At 45.8% G+C, this 20,204-nt stretch overlaps 2 protein-coding genes and 1 long non-coding RNA gene across 12 annotated transcripts in view; 1 reads left to right on the forward strand and 2 right to left on the reverse strand.

The window, feature by feature from the left end:
• TBCD (tubulin folding cofactor D) overlaps positions 1–8,328 on the reverse strand; it is a 117,226-nt gene extending 108,898 nt beyond the window's left edge. For 2 of the 3 annotated variants that reach the window (XM_027691477.1, XM_027691476.1), the window contains exons 1-6: positions 7,749–8,328; positions 4,933–4,983; positions 4,636–4,733; positions 3,830–3,931; positions 2,063–2,209; positions 1,223–1,278 (exon numbers count right to left, since the gene is read on the reverse strand). In XM_027691477.1, the coding sequence (XP_027547278.1) occupies positions 1,223–1,278; positions 2,063–2,209; positions 3,830–3,931; positions 4,636–4,733; positions 4,933–4,983; positions 7,749–8,313 (1,019 nt within the window). In that variant the 5' untranslated portion in view covers positions 8,314–8,328. Of the gene's footprint in view, positions 1–1,222; positions 1,279–2,062; positions 2,210–3,829; positions 3,932–4,635; positions 4,734–4,932; positions 4,984–7,264; positions 7,319–7,583; positions 7,624–7,748 lie in introns of all 3 variants that reach the window. The other variant, XM_027691478.1, reaches the window with a different exon arrangement.
• A 920-nt stretch (positions 8,329–9,248) lies between these two features.
• Positions 9,249–20,144, reverse strand: FN3K (fructosamine 3 kinase). Of its 8 annotated transcripts, none has more exons than XR_003535596.1 (8): positions 16,035–16,332; positions 14,863–15,014; positions 13,676–13,767; positions 13,363–13,445; positions 12,363–12,485; positions 11,506–11,593; positions 11,251–11,390; positions 9,249–9,565 (listed from the first exon to the last, which is right to left on the reverse strand). XR_003535596.1 is itself a non-coding variant. In XM_027691665.1 (8 exons), exons 3-8 carry the CDS (start codon positions 16,179–16,181, stop codon positions 11,255–11,257), a joined length of 936 nt encoding a protein of 311 aa, XP_027547466.1. In that variant the 5' UTR covers positions 16,182–16,217; positions 18,668–18,870; positions 19,583–20,144; the 3' UTR covers positions 11,115–11,254. The 8 variants fall into 8 exon arrangements, 7 of the variants coding, with proteins under 7 accessions (XP_027547464.1, XP_027547469.1, XP_027547463.1 ...); XM_027691665.1 differs by lacking the exon at positions 9,249–9,565 and adding exons at positions 18,668–18,870; positions 19,583–20,144 and having other exon boundaries at positions 11,115–11,593; positions 16,035–16,217; XM_027691663.1 differs by having other exon boundaries at positions 11,251–11,593.
• On the forward strand, positions 17,141–17,848 carry LOC113971585. The gene is made up of 2 exons (XR_003535597.1): positions 17,141–17,226; positions 17,294–17,848. It is a non-coding gene; the product is annotated as an uncharacterized LOC113971585 (long non-coding RNA).
• Positions 20,145–20,204: the final 60 nt, after the last annotated feature.

The raw sequence follows: 20,204 nt of genomic DNA on the forward strand, positions 1-20,204 counted from the left end.
CACACATTCCATGTCCCCCTGTCCACACATTCCATGTCCCCCTGTCCCCACATTCCATGTCCCCCTGTCCCCATGTCCCATATCCCCATGTCCCTGTCCTGTGTCCCCCCGTCCCCATGTTCCATGTCCCATGTCCCCTTGTCCGATCCCTGTCCCGTGTACCCCCTGTCCCCACGTTCCGTGTCCCCCGTCCCTGTCCCGTGTCCCCCTGTCCCCACTTGCCATGTCCCCACGTGCCCATCCCGTGCCCCCTGTCCCCACGTCCCACGTCCCATGTCCCTGTCCCGTGTCCCCCTGTCCCTGCAGGGCACCCCCAAAGCCGTGCGAGCAGCTCCCCCTGGCGCGCACGGGCTGCACTGCAGGGCCGGGGCTTTTACTGCTCTGAAGACACGGAAAAGGGAAGGAAATCCAAATCCATCACAGCCTGAGCTGAACATGCGGGAATGGGGACCGGGATAGGTACCGAAACAAGGGATACACGTGTGCTATCCCAGTTCACGGTCTCTGTCATTTATTTCCACGTGCATCACAACCCACACCATCTCCACAGATGCAGCAGGAGAGGGGAGGTACATGAGCTCATTATTCAAATTTATAAACCACCCTAGTGGTTTAAAGAATTCTTTTATTCAGTATTACTGGTGTGATGCAGAAAATGTCAGAACAACCATACCCCTGTCACAGATTGTCCCCAAGCCTGAACACCAACCATGTAAAACAGTAGGATCACAAAGTTCCCTTATCCCACACCTCTTCCTTTTGATGAGTTATTTGACAACAAAAAAGCTAAGAAAACAGAAGTATTGCTTTCTGAATGAGAGATAATTAAGAAAATTAATTCTAGCATTACTATTTCCCTTTACATAATTTAAGCACTACCAGTAATACCAAAGACCAATTCCCTATTTATAGTGCAACACCTGCAAAAATCAGCAGCAACACCAAGGATCTCTGAAACCCTGTAGCACAAACCAGCCCCTGAAGGCAACTTCTCCAGTATCCTATTAACAGGGAAGATCTGCATCAGGTGTGACAGAAACATGTTCCTCTATCAAGCAGAGGAAATCAATTCCCAACAACAAACACACTTGTTGGATCCAATTCAAGCAACAGTAACATCCCACAGACAGCTGGCAACTTCCAGCCCTCCCAGACTAAGGAACAGCAGGAGAAATGGGAGCCAGGCTTTTCCTTTCTGCCAAGGAGCACAAAAGAGACTTACTTGGACACCAGCACAGCAGCTGCATCCCGAGCCTTGTCACTGACAACCAGGTAACACTAAAGGGAAAAGAAAACTGACTGTAAAAGAATTCACACGTGGAGATTTAACACCAACAGTAGTGTACAAAATACACTAGTGGATACTTATGATTACAAGTAGTATGATGATTACACACATTATGTCATTACTGTGATTACAAACTGAGCTTAAGGTAGTAAAAAATTAATTTTCCCATTTAACAAACTGTATCTGAGGCAGAGTCTCCCTTCTGGTGCCTTTTAAAGCAGGTTTATTACCTTTACTGAAGCCTTCACTCAGAGGCACATTGGCCTACAAGCAAAAGCCTGCAAGTGCCAGCAGTGTGAGCTGTTGGGGCACCTGTGGGAGGGGGACTTGTCTATTTTTATCTCAAAGGGATGACAAGTCACCACCTGAGCTGACACCCAGTGAAACTTTGTTGAAAAACCTTCAGGCAGTCACAGCTTCCAAAGTTAATCATTCTGATCAAACACCGATTTCCTCTAAAAATCCTCAATTTTGGCTTTCAGCAAAAGCTCACTGGCATTTTCAAACACTGAAAGCCAGCAACATACTCAAAGGCAGGCATTCACATAAATAAATTAGTTTATTACATCAGAGAAAACAAGTAACAGTCTCACCTGTCACTAAAGCAGCAAACAACAGACTGAAGATTCCAAACACACGGAGAAATTCTTCACAGATTAGACACAAAATATATATTCTTAAGTAATATCATTTTCAGAATATTATTTATTAAATATCAATATGTTAAGCCCAGTATCAGAGGTTTGAAAGTATTACAAGAGGGATTTTCCTCACTTTAGCTATGTCCAGGATGCGATCCATGGTCGGCTGCCGAGCCTTCCCTCCCTCTGAAACAAGGTTTCCATCAAAACGGGCCAGATCAAAAGGAATCAGGCAGATCATGGACAGCCACAGTAAGAGCATGTAACGAGTCTCCCAGGTCTGGAAAGGAATGGTAAAACAAAGGAATTACTCCATTTTCTGGAACATATTCCAAGCAAGTCTCAGCAGCACAAACTACCCACTGTTTCCAAGGAACTTTCAAAGATGATGAAGAGAAAACTCCAAACATGAGTGTCCTGAAACTCCAAAGGAGACAGAATACAAGTGATCCCAAAAAGCAGAACAGTAACAAAATTAATGGATCCTCCTCCCCAAACCTGAAATCTAGGAAGGTTTGTTTCCTTCTCCATGGAAAACTGAACGTTTCCATTTTCCTGTTCGTCCTTCCTTCAGCCTGTCTGTGCCTCCAGTCACAAATATAACAGAAATATGGTTTTCTTCCTAATTTCTTATTTACTGCTGTCATGGGTTTACTGAAACAACTTCAGATGAGCTTTGAGAGACAGACATACAAGAAGGAACTTTTTCCAAGCTCTAAAGCTGTACAACTACAGCAGCAGAGAGTCAGAACTGATGGTGTTTATTAAAAAAATACTTTAATTTAGAGCAGCAATGCAATTATTGTCTTCAAATCCATGATTTTTGTTACTTGTAACAGATGATGATCTATCTTAAAATTCATCTATCTTAATAAGCCCTCTGGAATTCTTATTTTTCCTTGTTAAAAATGTAAGAATATGAAATTAAGCATCTTGGAATCAGACTTGATGATCCTTATCAGTCACTTCCAACTCAAGACATTCTATGATTCTATGACCTCAATCCATGAAATCCATTAAACATTCTTTACTTAAGTATTTTTTAGAATCAGGATTTTTCCCCAGAACATTCCCAGCCAAATAAAACTTTCAAACCAGAACACATAATGAAGTGGTGTCACGTTGTTTTTCAAACTACAAACAGGTAGAAAGAAAAGATCTTAAATTCTGTGTTATTTTTCTGCACTCAGGAATATATTGTAAAAAGGCAGATTCAGGCCTTGTGCTACAATTGTGACATTTTTTCCAATCTTCACCTCCCTCCTTTCAAAAGAAAAGGACAAAAAAAACCCCAAACCAACTCCCCACAGATCTGAAGACACATGCTGAGGGCCTGAGGACAAATGTTTTATGAAATCAAACAAAATTAATCTTTGTTTCCTTATCAACACAGAAGTTCTACCAACTTTGACAAAACCCAAAGGTTTACAAACCAGCCTATTTACATCAAGAAATAGGAAAAAACACAGAAAACTTAAAACCCTCTGTTTCCTGTGATTTTACTGTTATGACTTCAAGCTAAATTACCAGCACTGTTAATGATGTGCACAGCAGGAAGAGGATTTTTCAGTTACTCCTTTTGGAGGTTCAACATCTTTCACTGCCCTTCTCATTACTGTTGTTTCCATCAATCTGTTCCCTTATATGAGTGCTTACAGGTTTTATCCAACCTCCACTGCCATTGCTTCTGAATCCTTGGAACAAACCCCATGTAGGAAAGCCAAGACCTCTCCTTCAGGAAGGCATCATCTCCTCTGATGATGGTTTCACACTAAACCCAGGTGCTCAGTTAACACCTGACAGGATCCCTCACTGCTTTATACACTTTTTTCCAGATTTTTTTCTTACTCTGCTCACCTGGAGCCATGAAAGCGAAACAAAAGGCACGGCAAGTCCTCACCTCGGAATCCCTGGGGTTCTGCTCCGCGAGCATATCCAGAACAGGCTGCAGGTCCCGGACTTCGTGAGGGAACAGGGGGAGGAAACGTTTGTACCCTCTCACCTGCAACAGAAAGTTCCAGAATTCAGTGACCCATCCAGCATCATCACGTACTGGGGGAAAGGAAAGACCCCCCAAGGAATTTCTTGAATCGGATCCTCATGTCATAAAAAGAGTAAGGGCATGAATTAAGGTCTTAAACACCTTGAGATGTCTGTGTTTTTACAAACTTATTAAGAATTCATGAAATCCTAATTCTTCAACTTTAAAACAAGGGGGCTCTGGAGATTGTCTCGTCCAACCCTCCTAAAGCAGGGTCACCCATGGCAGAGTGCCCAGGACCACGTGTGTGGGGTGCCCAATATCTCAGGGATGGAGACCTCACCACCTCTCTGAGCCACCTATTCCAGTGCTCAGCCCTCACAGTCCAAAACCGTTTCCTTGTGCAGGGATGGAAATTCCACAATCCATCTAATTCTTCGTCATATTTTACTCTTCAACATTATGACTCTTGTCTTATCACTCAGTATCTCAATGCCTGCAATATTTTTTGCATTCAGATCTTGATGTTTACAATTCTGGGTCATTAAAAAAAAAAGAGCTATCACAAATGCTGTGAAAAACGAGAAAAAGGAGAGTTTATGTTTCACAGTCAAGTTCGAAATATTTCATCACATTTATTTATTTTACTATTTTTGAAAATGACAAACAGAACATTGGTACCTTACACATTTCAGTTACAGGATGTTGAATTTGGGGTTTTTTACCTTTGTAATGATGTAAAGAAATTTAAAAGCCAGGTGAACTAGAGGGGGAGGAGATCCTTTGTCCCGTACTATATCCAACAAGGAATTCATCATCCCCTCTGTGAAAGGAGACGGAAAACAGTGAGACTACATGCAGTTCACTTACAGTTTTTCATACTTCTAATAGTAAAGAGGGAGTTAGTAATTATATAATGTAAGTAATACAGCCACATCAATCTCATAATAGAAACGTGGATCTTACAGTTTAACAGATTTTCAAGTAAATACACAAAAATTATTTAAAGAAGACATTCCTACCTAAGTGGTGGTCCAAAAGGTGAGGCTGCTCCTGGTACTTGTCCATTATACCTGAAAAATGAAAAAGGCATCTGTAATAAACTATTCAAATGACAGGCTTTGAGAGGCATTAACTGTGAGATACTCCCTGACTCTGGACAGCTTTAGCTTAAGACTCCTGTATCCTTGGGCTGCCACCACCTGTAAGAGAGGTGGAAAAGTCAGACAACTATAGTTAGAAAACAGTGCTCCCTGGACACACTGGATGTCACCCCAAGGCTGTCATTCCCAAGCCTGGAAAGTATCTAAAGCTGCAGTTCCACTCCAAAGGATCTGCACTCACACAGGGTACAGGCACAGCAAAATTCTCACCTCTTTCTTGGGAGCTCCCTGACTACAGCAGACAAACATCCCACACAGCAGCACTGTGCAAGTGAGGGTCCTCACAATCCTGAGAGCTGCATTTTTATTTTGAAATAGAATACAGGGAACTATTCAGCAAAGAAAAAAGAATCCTTGACAAATTTTAACCTGGACAAACACAAACTGCAGCTACTCCCATCTGTGCCCCTCAAAACTATTCACATCACTTACTCTGTCACTGTTCACTCACTCTCTTTTGGTCTCTTCCTTTGGGGTACTGATTCAAGGAAGGACAAATTGAAACTGAATATTGAAAAATACCTAGGAACAACTTGCCAGGGTTTTTAGACACAAAAGCTTTTCAATTTAAACCCAGAATCAACAAAAATCAGACAGAAATGAGAACTGGATTCCAGGAGAAATCATCAAGCGATCCAATGTTGCACTGGAGATGTCTGGGGATATTTTATCTATTTGGTCAGAAAACAGCTTTTTAATTAGAAAACTAAAACCTCCTTAACCTCTCCTTCCCCTGCATTTGTTTCTCTCTCAAACCATTTTGCTCTCTGTCCTTTTTCTCTGGCTTACACATCAACACTTACACTGAAGGTGTGACTCAACTCCAACAGTGCTGCACTTGACCAGTGGATGACACTGCACAACCACTTTCAAGACACCATCCAGCAGTATCCCTGTGCAATTCCACTGGGATACCTCAATGCCATCAAGAGGGAAACCTGAGCTCCTCATCATCACTGACTTCCCACTGTAATTAACGATGCCTTAAGCTGTGCACAAACAGAACTAGTGGACACAAATTCCACCAACACCCAAAGCAGCAGCTTTCCAGCCCAAGTGGAATTTAACAGCAAATTCTTTTCCCAGATCCCAGCCTGGCAATGTAAATAAACCCCTAAATATAAAAGCTGAAGAGAATGAAGCTAAAACAGTCCTTCTAATGCTATTATTTCAGAAGAGATCTTCCCTTATTTTCCTACAAAATTGTAGTTGCAGACTAAACTGTTTCCCAAATTTCTGTTTCTAATGGTTCACCAAAAATTGAGCATCAAGAGTTTTTGTGAACCTGCATTAAACCCATGTGGAATGGATGATCACTGTGCTCCCTGCACACGGATTAAAGGTATTCCCTAAGTTTCAGCATTCCAGCCCACACATTGACCACAAACTTACCAGATTTGGGACATTTTGCCCAGGAAGGATCAAATGACACCTGAGGACACTGAATATTATAACCCAATACTGAACCACCTGCACAGCACCTGTCAGTTTTAAGTATATTGAGCCTGTATTTACTGGGCAACAACAGGCAGGCAGAAAGCTCATAAATCCAATTTAAATACCCAGAGACAGCACACATGATGTGACACAGAGAGGCACAGCAGGGTGATCTGCTGGGGGAGATGATGCCTCTCAGACACCAAGATTTTTGCAGCAATGGCTTTTTCTACTCCACTAAAACCTGACATTTCACCTGTGACACTGAATGATCAAAGAATGTGAATGTTCAGGGTACTTCTACCTGAACAGCTACATGTTCATCACTGGCCTCCTCGGACGGAACAGTCAATTCAGTCAATCAAATACAACGCTAGTAAGGAACTTCTGCAGGGTCAAATCTCTAAATTTGCAGGTTCTGCTTTATTGTTTGCTTACCTGGTTTCTTTTTGTCAAAAACTTACAGTCAAAATATTGATCCAGCAGCTGTAAGTTTTTGCAATTTCGCCGCTCTCTGCAGAAGTATTTGCAAAATGCCAGTCTGCGAAAGTCAGTTTGTGAATTCATGAAGTGCTGAATTAACTTTCGCAAATCACCTGGTCAGAATACTGACCCAACACACAGATGTGCCTTGTAACAGGCTGATTACCCAGGACACCCCTACAGGCACCTAATTACAGCCCTCCCAGGTTCAGCTGAGGTCCAGGGGCAGAACAGCTTTCATCAGGTGGCACAAAAATCAGACCCAAGTTACCTCCACTCAGAAACAAATACATGATCTGTATGGCTTCAAAACCCTTCACGTTTCCTATGAAGCAGAAGAGCAAAAATATTAAATTGCTACTTTAAAGCACAAAATGCGTGTGTGTTGATGAGTAATTAGCTACAAAAATTATTTTATTTGACAGATATATAAACTTTAACTGAATTCCAGCCTGCATTTGAATAGGAAACTGGAGGCAAAACAAGGGTCAGAATTCTGATTTCTGAGATCTAGACCCAGGATTTTTATTTATAGTGGCTAAATACCAAGTAATAAAGAATGGGAAACAAAACGAGCAAAAAACCCAAACCTGAACCACCTGTTGATAAAGTTCCAGCATTATCAATGACCTAAAAATTAAGAGCTTTAGCGCCTTTTTGGTTATCAGCAATAACAAAATGATACACAATAGAAGATTTTAAATAACAAAGTGTTGGTGTTCAGCAATAGCACGCTCTGTGGATGCCGTGCTTACCCACGAACCGCTCCACGGCCATCTCCCGGGTCACCAGCTCCCCGAACACGCCCCTGAGGTTCGCGATGAGCTCGGAGACCTCCCGGCTCTCGGTGAAGCTCTCCAGGTAACTCCTCTCGCTGACGGCCCCGGGCTCCCGCTCCTCGCCTTCCTCCGGCCCCGGCCCCGCTCCGTCCATCCCGTCCCGGTGTTGTGACACGGGGCAGGGCAGGTCGGTGCCGGTGTCAGTGCCGCCGCCCCGCAGTCCCCGCCCGGCCGCACCACGCGGTCCCTCCCGCGGCCCCGCCCGGTCCCGCCGCCTTCCCCCGCCGTCCGCCCCGCGGGGCTCCGGGCACAGCCCCGCGGAGGGTGAGCGATGCTCGGACCCCCCGCCCGTCCCGGAGCCACGGCCGGGACAATCAATGGCCGGGACAAACACCCGGGGCCGCTCCGGGCCCGCCCCGCGCCGCCGCTGCTCCCGCCTCCTACGGGCGCCGGTAGGGAACAAGGCAGGCGGATCCGCGAAGCGAGGGGCGGGAGAGCGGAAGGGACACACCCACCTTGCGGACAGGGGCACACCCACCATGGGGACAGGGACACACCCACCATGGGGATAGGGACACACCCACTATGGGGACAGGGACACACCCACCATGGGGATAGGGGGACACCCACCCTGGAGACAGGGACACCCACCCTAGGGACAGGGACAAGCCCACCCTGGGGACAGGGACACCCGCCCTGGGGATAGGGACACACCCACCTTGGAGACAGGGACAGCCGGCCTGGGGATAGGGACACCGAGCAGAGACACCCACCCTGGGGGCGGGCACACTCACCATGGGGGCAGAGACACACCTACCCTGAGGACAGGGACACACCCACCTTGGAGACAGGGACACCCAGCCTGGGGACACGCACCCTGGGGACAGGGACACCCACAAGAGACACCCACCATGGGGACAGGGGGACACCCACCCTGAGGACAGGAACACACCCACCATGGAGACAGGGACACCCACCAGACACACCCACCCTGGGGACACCCAGCAGGTACAGGGACACCAATCCTGGGGACACCAATCCTGGGAAACCCACCAAGGACACCCACCAAAGATGGGGACATCCATACTGGGGCTGGGGACATCCACCTTGTGGACAGGCACCCTGGGGACAGGGACACTCAACTATGGGGATAGGGACACCCACTCTGGGGACATCCAGCCTGGGGACATCCCCCCTACCAGGGACAGGGACATCCAGACTGGGGACATCCAGCCTGTGGACACCCACCCTGGGGACACCCACCTTAGGGACACACAGCCTGGGGGCACTCACCAGGTACAGTGACACCCAACTATGGGGTCCTGGGGATGGTGGCAAGGATGGGCACGTGGGAATGGGCTCCCAAGCTTGGGGACACCCAGGGAAGGGGACCCAGGGGTGAGGATAAGGATAGGGACCCCTGGGGAAGGGAACAGGGATGGGGACATTGGTTGCACAAGGAGCGTGGGAGATAGCTGGATGGTGCTGTTATTTATCCATGGCCTCCATTCCTCACCCAACCCACACCAAGACACTGCATATGACATTAACCTGGTTAATAACCTAAACCTCCCAAAATTCTGGAAACAACATTGGAACCCTGAAAGCTACAACTAAATCTCCACTGACTGTACAGGAAATTCAGGGGGGCACTTCAGCCTGGCCAGGATGTTGGGAAGGCAGCTGCATTTTCCTGGCATCCAGCAGCTCCATCCACACCCAAATATCTTCAGGCTCAAATTCGTTAAAACAAACCACAGTCACCAGACACAGGTACACCAAACACCTGGTTTCTGCAAGGCAAGTGTTTTATTTGAGAAGAAGTTTAAGTTCACAGCAGTGTAATACAGGTGAGTTTGTTCACATCCATGAACACCAGTGCACATGCACTCTGCTCTTTCCCAAACCTGGATCTTCCAGCCATCAGCTACAATTCCAGCTGTGTCCTAACTCTACTATTCCACTTTTCCACTGTTCCAGTTCTAGTAAGTTTTATAACCAACCGTGACAGATTCCCCTGATTCGAAGGAAGTAACAATTTTTCCCTATTTGTACCCTATTTACAGAGAACAAAGTGCATTGTTTTAAACTGTACCAATTACAACATCAAACTTTAAACTTTATGAAATCTTTATAGCACAACCATTTAAAGTGCAAAAAAGTCTAAACATATTCTAGCATTTTGAATATTATATTTTAGTACTTGTCATGACAACAGTCAGAAGCCTAAATAGTGAGGCCATTCTTAGCCAAATCTTCAAATTCACATAAATACTTGTGGAACTGCACTTACTTTTACTTTCTTTACAACTTTCTCCCATTAAAACCCCACAGATTCACTAATGCACCCTAGCTCACATCGTAACCGCTGTCTTTGCTGAACAGTTTTCTCCCCAAATTCCCACTGCCCGTGTTTTCTGTAAAAATAAAGCAGTGAGGAACAATAAAACCCTTACAAAGTGGATTTGGCACTGTTCCTTCCATAACCCAGCGGTGGCACAACAGACCAGCTTTGCCCACTGCACCTCATCTTCTAAAACTGAAAATACATCAAGCACTGACCAACCCAGCAGCCACAGGTGCTTCTTGTCACCAAAATATGGAGCCTCTCTCCCACATTTTGCTGTCCTTTTACAAAGTTATTTAAATATGTTACTATTGTAGTACAACACACTGAAATATCACACTAAATCTATGAAATGTTATCAAACTCAGGTGGTAACAACCCACTTCTGATCATACAGTTAATTACCAAGGAACTAGATATCCTTTTTTAGGAAATACCACTGGAATTTCAGTTCTCACAGCAAGAGAAAAACAAAAGCCTGAGAGTAAATTACATTAAATTAAATATTAGAAATATTATTAATTACATATGTTTGCAAGTGCAGCCAAAGGGCCTTGTCTGCTCGTTAAACCAAAAAGACAATGTTTTCATCTTCAGATTCACAGAATCTGATTGGAACTTTGGATTAGGACACTTGACATGAGAAAGGAAAGGAAAAGGGAAGACTGTAGAAATATTTATGGGAAAAGGGATGGGAACAGGGACAGAAAACTAAACAGAACAGTAAGGAACTCATTGCTACTTCCAGCACCACAGTCCCACAACTGCAGCTCTCCATAACAAACTGCTGATGGAGCAGCAGGAGTGGGAAGATGCTGCTGTGGAACAACTGTGGGAAAACAGCAGCTATGAGGTGAGACAGCAGAGTCAGGCTGACTGTCCTGCTGCTTTTACAACCCAGTGGGCCCTCCACAAACAATACAGCCCTGTCCTTCAGCAGGGGAGGAATCTGTGCTGGGAAATTAGTGCTCAAGTTAAAAATTACACAATTGCTCTTAATTAGCGAGGCTCAAAAGTCCACTAAGCCTATTCCATGTCAGGTGTTTCACCACCAATTCCGAGTTTGTGGTACTTTGGATGAGCAGGGGCTGCCCATTCCTAAGAGAATATGTTGGAATTTCTCAAACCTACCTGGTTACTTTAGGAGTTTTCTCATCATGTTTAGGGTAGAGCCCCTGTACCCTGTCCCAAAATGGTTCCAGTGGTTTATGTAATTAAAGAGCTGATAGAGCTTGTTTCGTTTGTCAAATCCTGGAGCTTTGGGTATTTTGCTGTGATAGGCAGAGAAAAAACAGCTGCTGAAGCCCCCAAACATCCCAGCAATGGCCAGTTCGAACTCCGAGTGGCCGTAGAAGGAGGCGGGGTCAAAGATAATGGGCCCGGAGCTGTCCTCAGCCACATTCCCGGCCCACAGGTCCCCGTGCAGGAGAGAGGGAACAATTTCCACATCACAGAACATTTCAGGGATCTTTGGCTGAAAAAGGACAAGCAGGCAACAATTAAAGAGTTATGAAGAAAATATTACATAAAATAAAGTACTGTAGGACGTAAGAGCCTGAGCTGGCCAAATGCTGCCCCCATGGAGTGCTTGGGAAGTTGATGGCTACAAACACAAACCTGAACTGCCAGTAACAAATATTCTGGATTTGTTCTTGACAGAGCTTAGCAAAGCATTTATCACAGTCTAGTATCAACACCTAATACTAATGTATTATTTCTACAAGTGGATAGTGTTAACTGTCAGAGAAATATAAAATAAATTTTGTTTAAATTAAAACATTTCAGTGGCAAAAATGGCAGCAGAAAAACATCTACACCACTGCAGCAGAATTAAAGAATAAATTTGTGACATGGAGCTTGCAGAGGAACACATCCCTGGTGTTCTCTGAGTGCTGCATGGAGCGTGGCCTGACCCAGCCTGGCTGTGAACCTGGACCATGTAAAAAAAAACTGTCCAGGCAGCAGAATCTCACCCAGTTTGTAACACCAAGCTCTTAGACTGGATTTAGCATCTTATCATTATCAGAAATAAATGTCACTGTTGAATTACAGGTTTATTTTCACTACCTATAAAAAATGAAAGAGCAACAGGAATCCTGTTTGGCTGACAGAGTTGTTGGACCCACTGTCCACTCACCACTGCTCATCCTAAGCAAAGTAAATCTCTTATAAAACACCTTTACAAACCCACTGATGCACATTTTCTGACATTATAAACAACAGATTTAAGACATGGTTCATACTTTCAGCTGTGACCAAAGTTCTCTGGCTTCTCTGTCTCCATAATCCCTTTCAATCATATCCAGCTGATCCTGGAGTCGGTGACGGATGAAGAAGGTTGGCCAGTCACTCTGCCACTCGTTCACCTGGAAAACACAGCAGAGGTTTGTGACACACAATTTTAATATATGTGCAGTCAGAGTTGATAATAGCTAGAGATCCATGTTTGATGATGACACAACGGCCTGGACCGTGTCAGTGTGACCAATGCACAGTGGCCTGAGATGCTTTGTTGGTTGTTCTTTTGGGAATGCTGCTCTCTCCCACACTTAGGTGGGGCTCTCTTTAACATAAGTTGAGGTTGTGGCTATTTTCATTCAGTCCCATTTTCTTAATGTATTTTAGAAGGGGAGTTTCTGGTGAGATCATGTCTGTTGTTCCATATCATGTTTCAGATCTTTCTAGAAATGCAGAAATATTTGTTTATTTTTACTGGGTAACTCATTTCTAATTTTGTGAAAAGTATTTAGCAAAGAGTTTGAGATATTGAAAGTTCAATCAGTTAAGTCACAGAATGAAATCCTGGCATGTGCAGAGCCAGAAAATGGTGGTATTATCTCTGAGAGCCCTTTCCATGTCTTATGTGACGTGTTACATGATGAGGCTCTCCTAAAGCAGTGGGGTTTGCCATTTGAGATCCATATAGTAGGGGGTGAATAAAAACAAAACCAAGACATGGTGTGGGAAGGGACACTGATTTGATTAAGTATCACCAAGCTAAAGGGCCACCCCATCATTTCAAACTCTCACTCTATCCACCATGTGCTGGCCACATGCTCTGTATCAAGGCACACATGTTGGACAGTCCTTGTGTTCCCTGTGCTGTCAGGGCAGGATGGAACAGGGAAAGCAAAGCTGAAGGTCGATGGAACAGGGAAAGCAAAGCTGAAGGTCAATGGAACAAGGAGTTTCCAGACCTATCCAAGTGCCTGTCGGCTTTCCCAGCCATGGAATGTACCATACCTGTGGTATGTAACCACAGCAGGTGGTTGTGTGGAATCCAAACTTATCCACATACTGGGACTCAGAGTGACCGGCTCCTTTTCCTACAAAATAAAATAAATATTAGGGGCTCTTACAGGGTAAAGTTTGCAAACACAGACCTTAATTTCAGGGAATAGGCAGACAAAATAACTTTAAGCAGGACAAGAGGGACACAGCTCACATAACTGTTCCATTATTGACTTTAATTATCAATAAAATTATAATGCAACGCTGCACCACAGCCAAAGGAATTGCTCTCTTTTTGGTTTAGGACATGACATCAATACTCTACCAATTGTGCTTCCCTCACTCCTCAGCTTCTCTCCAAGTTTCTGGTTATAAAGATGAAGCTCTGCTATCTGCTCTCCCAGCTTTGAGGAATATCTGTAGGATCAAGAAAAGCAAAATTAAACTGGAAGTAGACAAGTAACAGGGGAAAAAGACCCCTCGATTAAATATGAACAAGGATATTTTTGGCAAACATAGAACCTTAATCAACTTCACAAGCACATAACAGGCAAGTGACTTAACAACAGCTCTGAAGACACAGGCTGTAGCAGGTAATAAAATGGACATAAGTCAATGTTCTTGCAAGAAAGGTAAATAGAGAACAAGGTGGTATAAACAGGAGCAGAGAGGGCAGGAGAATCAAGAGCTCTTCCTTATCAGCCCCACTATCAGCTGAGGACAGAACATGGTATCAACTATTGGGCTTTATCCTTCCAGATCAGCTGAACAGCAGTGGGAATGGTAAGTCTGGGAAGAAGCCAAAGGCAGAGACTGAGTCAAGGTTGCTTAATGCTGAAGATAGACAACTAAAAACCAGTTAAATATTCCACATGTACCTTAACAGCAGCTGCAGAGATGCCAACTAATTTCTTCTAATGCCCAGAATAGGGAGAAAATAATGGGTTTAAAATCACAGTCAGGAGGACTGAGGATAGACATTGGAAAATCCTTCCTAGGAACAGTGGGATGGATTGGAATGGACTATTTGAGGAGGCTGTGGACTTGCCAATATTGTCCCAATAAAAATATACAGGCTGGACAAACAGCTGCCAGAAAAGTCATGACAATGTTCCCATATGGGCCCAGGATGCATCAGTGAACTCCTGAAACCCTGTTTTCAAGAACATGTGACCCCTGAATGCCATGTTCAGGTTGGCTGACAGATGAAATGAAACTTCATGTCATCTTAACTTAATCATGACTTAAATCATACTGGAAGATTCTACTGAGAGAAAAGACCTGAGCAGCCTGGAGGGTTAAAGAAACCTGATGAGCTGGGAAAAGAAACTCCATGAAAAATCTCATGAGAGAAAGATGGACCAAAATCATCTGTAACAAACACAGATGTCAACAGAGAGAAGCTCCACCTCTGAGAAATCAGAGCAACTCTGCTCATGAAGTTTTCTGACTGACTGCAAGATACACAAAAATATACCCCAAAACACAGTACAAAGAGGTGTATGGACATACTTGCTGAGGTGCTTCATCTTCAGGTACTCCATGGCAAACATTGCTCCTCCTCCAGGCAGGTCAATCACTTTAATGGGCTGAGGCACTCTCACAGTGTTGGTTTTCTGGATGGCTTCCAAACTTGCCATTTCCCCTTCAAACATTTTTCTAGCCTGCCAAGGAATAAGAATATCCCTGGGCTAAACTATGGATGTTTGCAATGAGTACTTTGGAAAACAACAACCCCTTTACAGACTGAAAAGGAGTTAATTCCTCTTCATAAAAGGACAGAGCTGCAGCAAGGCTTCAGTCCATACAGGGAGACACGAGTGCCTTAATCCTAACTTCTTTTTTTTCCTAAATTCATTCCAGGGTAGTAGGATATGTCACATTTCACCCTGATTTCCAGCTGCTTATGGAGACACCAAACTACTTGGATATAACAGCACCTCTGAGGATAATGCCCAAGACCTACTCCTCCAAAACCCCAAGTAGCCACTGCCAAATGAGGTAAAAGACTGAACCCTTAAACTGGTTTTCCTTTCCTCAAGGTCAATGGCCAGTGATGGAGATGACAGCACAAACACTCAGCCTGTGCTTTGTGTTTTTGAAGCAAAGCTGCTGTTCTTCACAGCAGTTTAGGATGGTTTTGATATTGATAATGCAAATTTCTGATGCACTGCAGTGTTAGAAAAAGCAATTGAGTATTCATTTAGTAATAGAAAAGTCAAGAGTTTGGCCTGAAGAATTTTACTTCTAGAAATGCAAAAAGCAATGGGGACATTTGAAACCTCTGTAGCTTTAAAGATAATACGTGATTTTTAGCACTGGCCCCTGTTTGTTCCCTCCCACTATTGATCCTCCCAACTGGAACATGAAAAAGGGCACAGTGAATGCAAAGTCAGCTCTGGGCTTTTCCAAACCCCAAGTGCCACAATGACAGCTTTGTGCGTGGCCTCCTTTTAGCAGGAATTGCCATGAGGGTGAGGGTTATCACGTCGCATTACACTGCATTTCACACTAACCAAACCTGCTGCTCTAATACTGGATATAAAACAGATACAGCTTTTAAAAGATCACTGAAAGCTGTAAAAATTAAAAGTCAGCCTGAAAGTGCAAAACTCTGAATTGTTAACAATGAAAACCTCTCTACATGCAACCATAGGAGTACTCAAAGATCTGCTGGCACTGACCTGAGGTTTGTGGTTGATTTTCACGAACACCCGCCCGCTGTCTGTCTCATACGTTTGGCCCTGGCTGATACATCCTCCCCCCGAGCTGCCCACAGCCTTCAGAATGTTGGTGTTCAGCTCTGCCTTCAGGATTTTCTCCATGGTCATTCCCGGGCTGCTGCAGCCGCTCTCCTGTTAAACCTGCTGCGAAACAGGATTAAAGGTCTGGGTCCTTCTGTCACCGTCACTCTGAGGCAGGAAGGGCCCACCCACCACGGGGAAAATAAAAGAGCGGCTAAAAAAAATTAGCGAGTCCAAGCAGAATGTTTCAAAACGCTTTCCTCGCCCCACGTGGGCTTTTATGGCTATACACGAAAAGCAAAAATCTTTAGAAATGTTTGCAAGAATAAAGCGGAGAGGTTTATTCTAGGAGAGGTGGGTCCTGGGCCCTCTCAGCGGTGCCGGAGCTGCTGGTATTTGTAGTTTGGAGCCGCTCTAAAGCTCCGGGATCGCCTGTGGAAGGACCATTTTAGGCCAATCCACTAGAGGGAGGCTGAAGGCAACCTCAGGAATGGCCACGGGCGCTGGGCCGGGGGGATGTGGTGCGAAATGCAGAGCTGCGCCTCAGAAGGATGTGATTAAACCGCGGGTCCGCCGGGCGGGGCGGGAGGAGGAGGATGAGCCGGGCGGGGACCCGGCGAGAGACACGATGGGGTCTGTGCCCGCTGTGAGGGGGGGCTGTGCCCGCTGTCATGAGGGTCTGTCCCCACTGTCATGAGGGGCTGTGCCCGCTGTCATGAGGGTCTGTCCCCACTGTCATGAGGGGCTGTGCCCGCTGTCATGAGGGTCTGTCCCCGCTGTGATGTGAGGTCTGTCCCTGCTGTGAGGAGGAGCTGTCCCCGGTGTGAGGGTGCGCGGTCCCTGGTCTGAGGGGGGGTGTTCCCGCTGTGAGGGAGGGTCTGTCGCTCATCACAGTGTGATGGGAGGGTCTGTCCCCACAGCGATGGGGGGCTGTCCCCGGTATGATGGGAGGGCTGTCTCCGCTGTGAGGGGGGGTCTGTAGCCGGTGTGAGGAGCTTCTGCCCCGCTGTGATGAGGATCTGCCCCCGGTGTGATGGAGGGGCTGTCCCCGGTGTGATGGAGGGGCTGTCCCCGGTGTGATGGAGGGGCTGTCCCCGGTGTGAGGGGAGGGCTGTCCCTGCTATGATGGGGGGTCCATCCCCAATGTGAGGGGGGTCCATCCCCAGTGTGAGGGGGGTCTGTCCCCATTGTGAGCGAAGGTTTGTCCCCGCTGTGAAGGGGGGTCTTCTCCCAGTGTGAGGGGGGTCTGTGCCGGCAGGGCTGGGAGGCAGCAGCTGCTCCGCACCCACCTGTGCACAAGTGCCCTGTGGCCCTCCGGACTCGCAGCATCCAGAACAGAATTTTATATATAGAGACAGATATATCTATAATACCCAGACCATATTAAAAGTGCTTCTCAGGTTCTCAACTGCTAAATTAGCGCATCAGGAATTAGACCGACAGGTGATAACATCTGCTTCTGCTGGCTCCTGCTGGTTTCTGTGGCTCCCTGGCAGTACCAAGGCACGAGAAGGGCTGGACTTTGCTGCACGGACTTTTCAGAACAGGAGGAGGAATTACCCAGGTGTAAAACCCCACGCAGGTGATTTCGTATGCCACACTGATTGTGGAGCTTAAGTTTAAGCAAAATGTTTTAATACACAGAATGTATTGATGAAAGTGATCGGATTTCTCTTCCTAAGCATTTATTTTTCTGTTGTCATCAGTGAGTAGAGGGAAATACTAATAAAAATGCTGTTCTAGTGAAGGATCATGAAACAGCAAAGGTGTTCACTGTGAAACTGCTCTCATTGAAAGAGTAGAAAAGGAGATTTTTTTTCCTTTTTTTCACTGCCATGTTCATAACATCAGAATATTCACCCTTTAAGTTTAAGGTTCATGTTTGTGATGTATTCTCTCAGTTAATGTTTTTAAAGGGCAACACTGAAGAGCCTCATCCATACCAATGTATTCTGCCTGCAGAACATTGCAGACAGATTTAGAACTGAGCTAACAGATCTGGGAAAAGTGGATTTAAGTTACCTTTCCTTCCCATCCTCCTCTTTTCACTCCCCTGATCGTGTTTGCCTAGAATATTCTCTAGTTTCACTTTTTTTTTCCCCCTCATGCAAATCTATCATGTGTCAAACTAGAAAGCAAATTATCTTGTCAAATTACCCGTTGCTTTAATTTACTGCCAGACTGGGTCCAGTTAATTCACTGGAAGGCTTGACCTTGATTTATGGTGCTGATTCCTCAGAAAGAACTGGAGGGAGAGAGGGGAGTTCTCTGTACCATTGCATATACCAGCAAGGTATACAGCACATACCCAGCAAGGTTTTGTCCTAATACTGTATGTAATCAACTTGATAAAGGTTTAGGTGTGTTACTTAATACTTTGGGGAATTGTGGGTTGAGTACTTATTTTTCTGTAAAAAACATATTAATTACATTTTATACCACTCTGCAAGAAAGTTCCAGGAGAAAAATGCCAAAGACGGTGTGGTAAAAGGAACATGATTTGAAGAACACTATTTAAAAACTAAATAAATGAATATTTCTGGAAAACAAATCCTTTCTTTAGAATAACTCACACCAAGTGTTCCACGTGTGAAGGGATCGTGTGACTCCTTCTCCTCAGGAACAACAATCCTTCGGAGCAGCTTCATCCCAGTTTCCTATTGTTGTCTTCACTGCTGAGACACCACCAAGTTTCGTGTCTGTGACGTTCCTCCTGGACCACAGATCTGTCAGTGTGGGAAGTCCAGCCAGTAAAATGCCAAAGCGATGCCAGGACCTGGAGCAATTAATGCATAAGCACTTAGAGAGAAGTGCCATCAGAACAAGTGTGCTCACAGTTACAGCCTAAACGGCAAAGCAAAGTGCAGCTGGAAGGAATTCCTGTGGGATCAACCCCTGGATGATCAGCAGGCTCCACCTGCTGGGCTCCCTGTGCTGGAATATTGAAACTACATCTCCAAACATGCCCAGAGCAGCTCCCAGGGGTTACACCTGAGTTGGAGACATCCAGACTTTGGGAGCACTCTGGGTGTTTGCCTGGTGTCCGGGAGCAGGATGGAATTATGGAATTCTGGAATCCCTTGCACGCTGCTACACGAGTTTATTTCTTCCAAATTATAACCTTGGCCTCCTCAGTCACCAGTCAGTGGTTTGGGCCCTCTCTGTGTCTGATGTGCAGGAAGAATGCCTGGCTGGAGGGAGCATTATGGATATGTGTGTGTCCCCCAGGGCAGAGTCTGTCCCTCCTGCCAGCCAGGATAAAGATGAGGTATAAAGGCTGGAGCAGTACTGCTCACTCCTGGTAACTAACTCCTGCAGCAATCCCACGTGGAGTAAGGAAAGCCTGGGGCTGCAGCCGGACAGGGGAACATTTAAAAAAAGCAAAGAGGGGCTTGTTGGTTCATACACCCAGTCTCTTGGCTGCCTGGGGAGACAAAGTCTTGTAAAGATGCAGTGGGATTATTGTATTTTATATACAGAAAAAATACTGTCACAGCTTGTCAGTGCAGAGCTCCAGGGCTGAGAGCTGAGGTCACTTCCCAACAGAGCTGGTCACAAACTCAGATACAACGTCAGGCACTGCCGGGGAAGGCACAGAAGGAGCACGGGAAAGAGGGAACACACCCGAGGGGTGGGGAATGGCTGGTGTTGGGGTGAGAACGCCCAGACTGCGCTTCAGCTCATCCTACAGCCATGGAATAACTCAGATTGGAAGGGTCCTCCCCAGGCTGCCGGATCTATTGTCTTGCTTGGAGTAAAATTCCTCCTGAACTCCACCTGGGGTGCTCAGGGCCTCGGGTGCTGAGAACTTCCACGTTTCCGAGGCGTTTTGTGTCGTTGGTGGTTGGGTCTGGGGTTTGGTTTGTCAAGTCAGGGCATCCCTATTTCAGCGCGTTCCTACTGCAATTCTTCTACTTTCACTCGTTTGATGGAGAGTTTTCTACCAAACAGTCCTCCGGAGCTGGGAGGGGCCCGGGGGCTGTCCTGGGCCACCCATCCTCCCCTCCGACCCAGCGGTCACTCCCGGTCATTCCCGGTCTGTCCCCGCCGCTCCCGCCGCCATTCCCGCGCCGCTCGACTGCTCTGCGCTCCTCCGCGGGCGGGTGGATG

Source organism: Neopelma chrysocephalum, unplaced genomic scaffold (genome assembly GCF_003984885.1).
Source record: "Neopelma chrysocephalum unplaced genomic scaffold, ASM398488v2 Primary Assembly neopelma1_84, whole genome shotgun sequence".
Classification (NCBI taxonomy): Eukaryota; Metazoa; Chordata; class Aves; order Passeriformes; family Pipridae; genus Neopelma; species Neopelma chrysocephalum.

Coding starts and splice junctions, on each gene's coding strand:
- FN3K (XM_027691663.1), bottom strand. CDS start 16,181: ATGACCATGGAGAAAATCCTGAAGGCAGAGCTGAACACCAACATTCTG. Junction 13,768..14,862: donor AAGATGAAGCACCTCAGCAA/GTATGTCCATAC, acceptor TTGATCCTACAG/ATATTCCTCAAAGCTGGGAG. Junction 11,594..12,362: donor AACTTTGGTCACAGCTGAAA/GTATGAACCATG, acceptor GTCCTTTTTCAG/CCAAAGATCCCTGAAATGTT.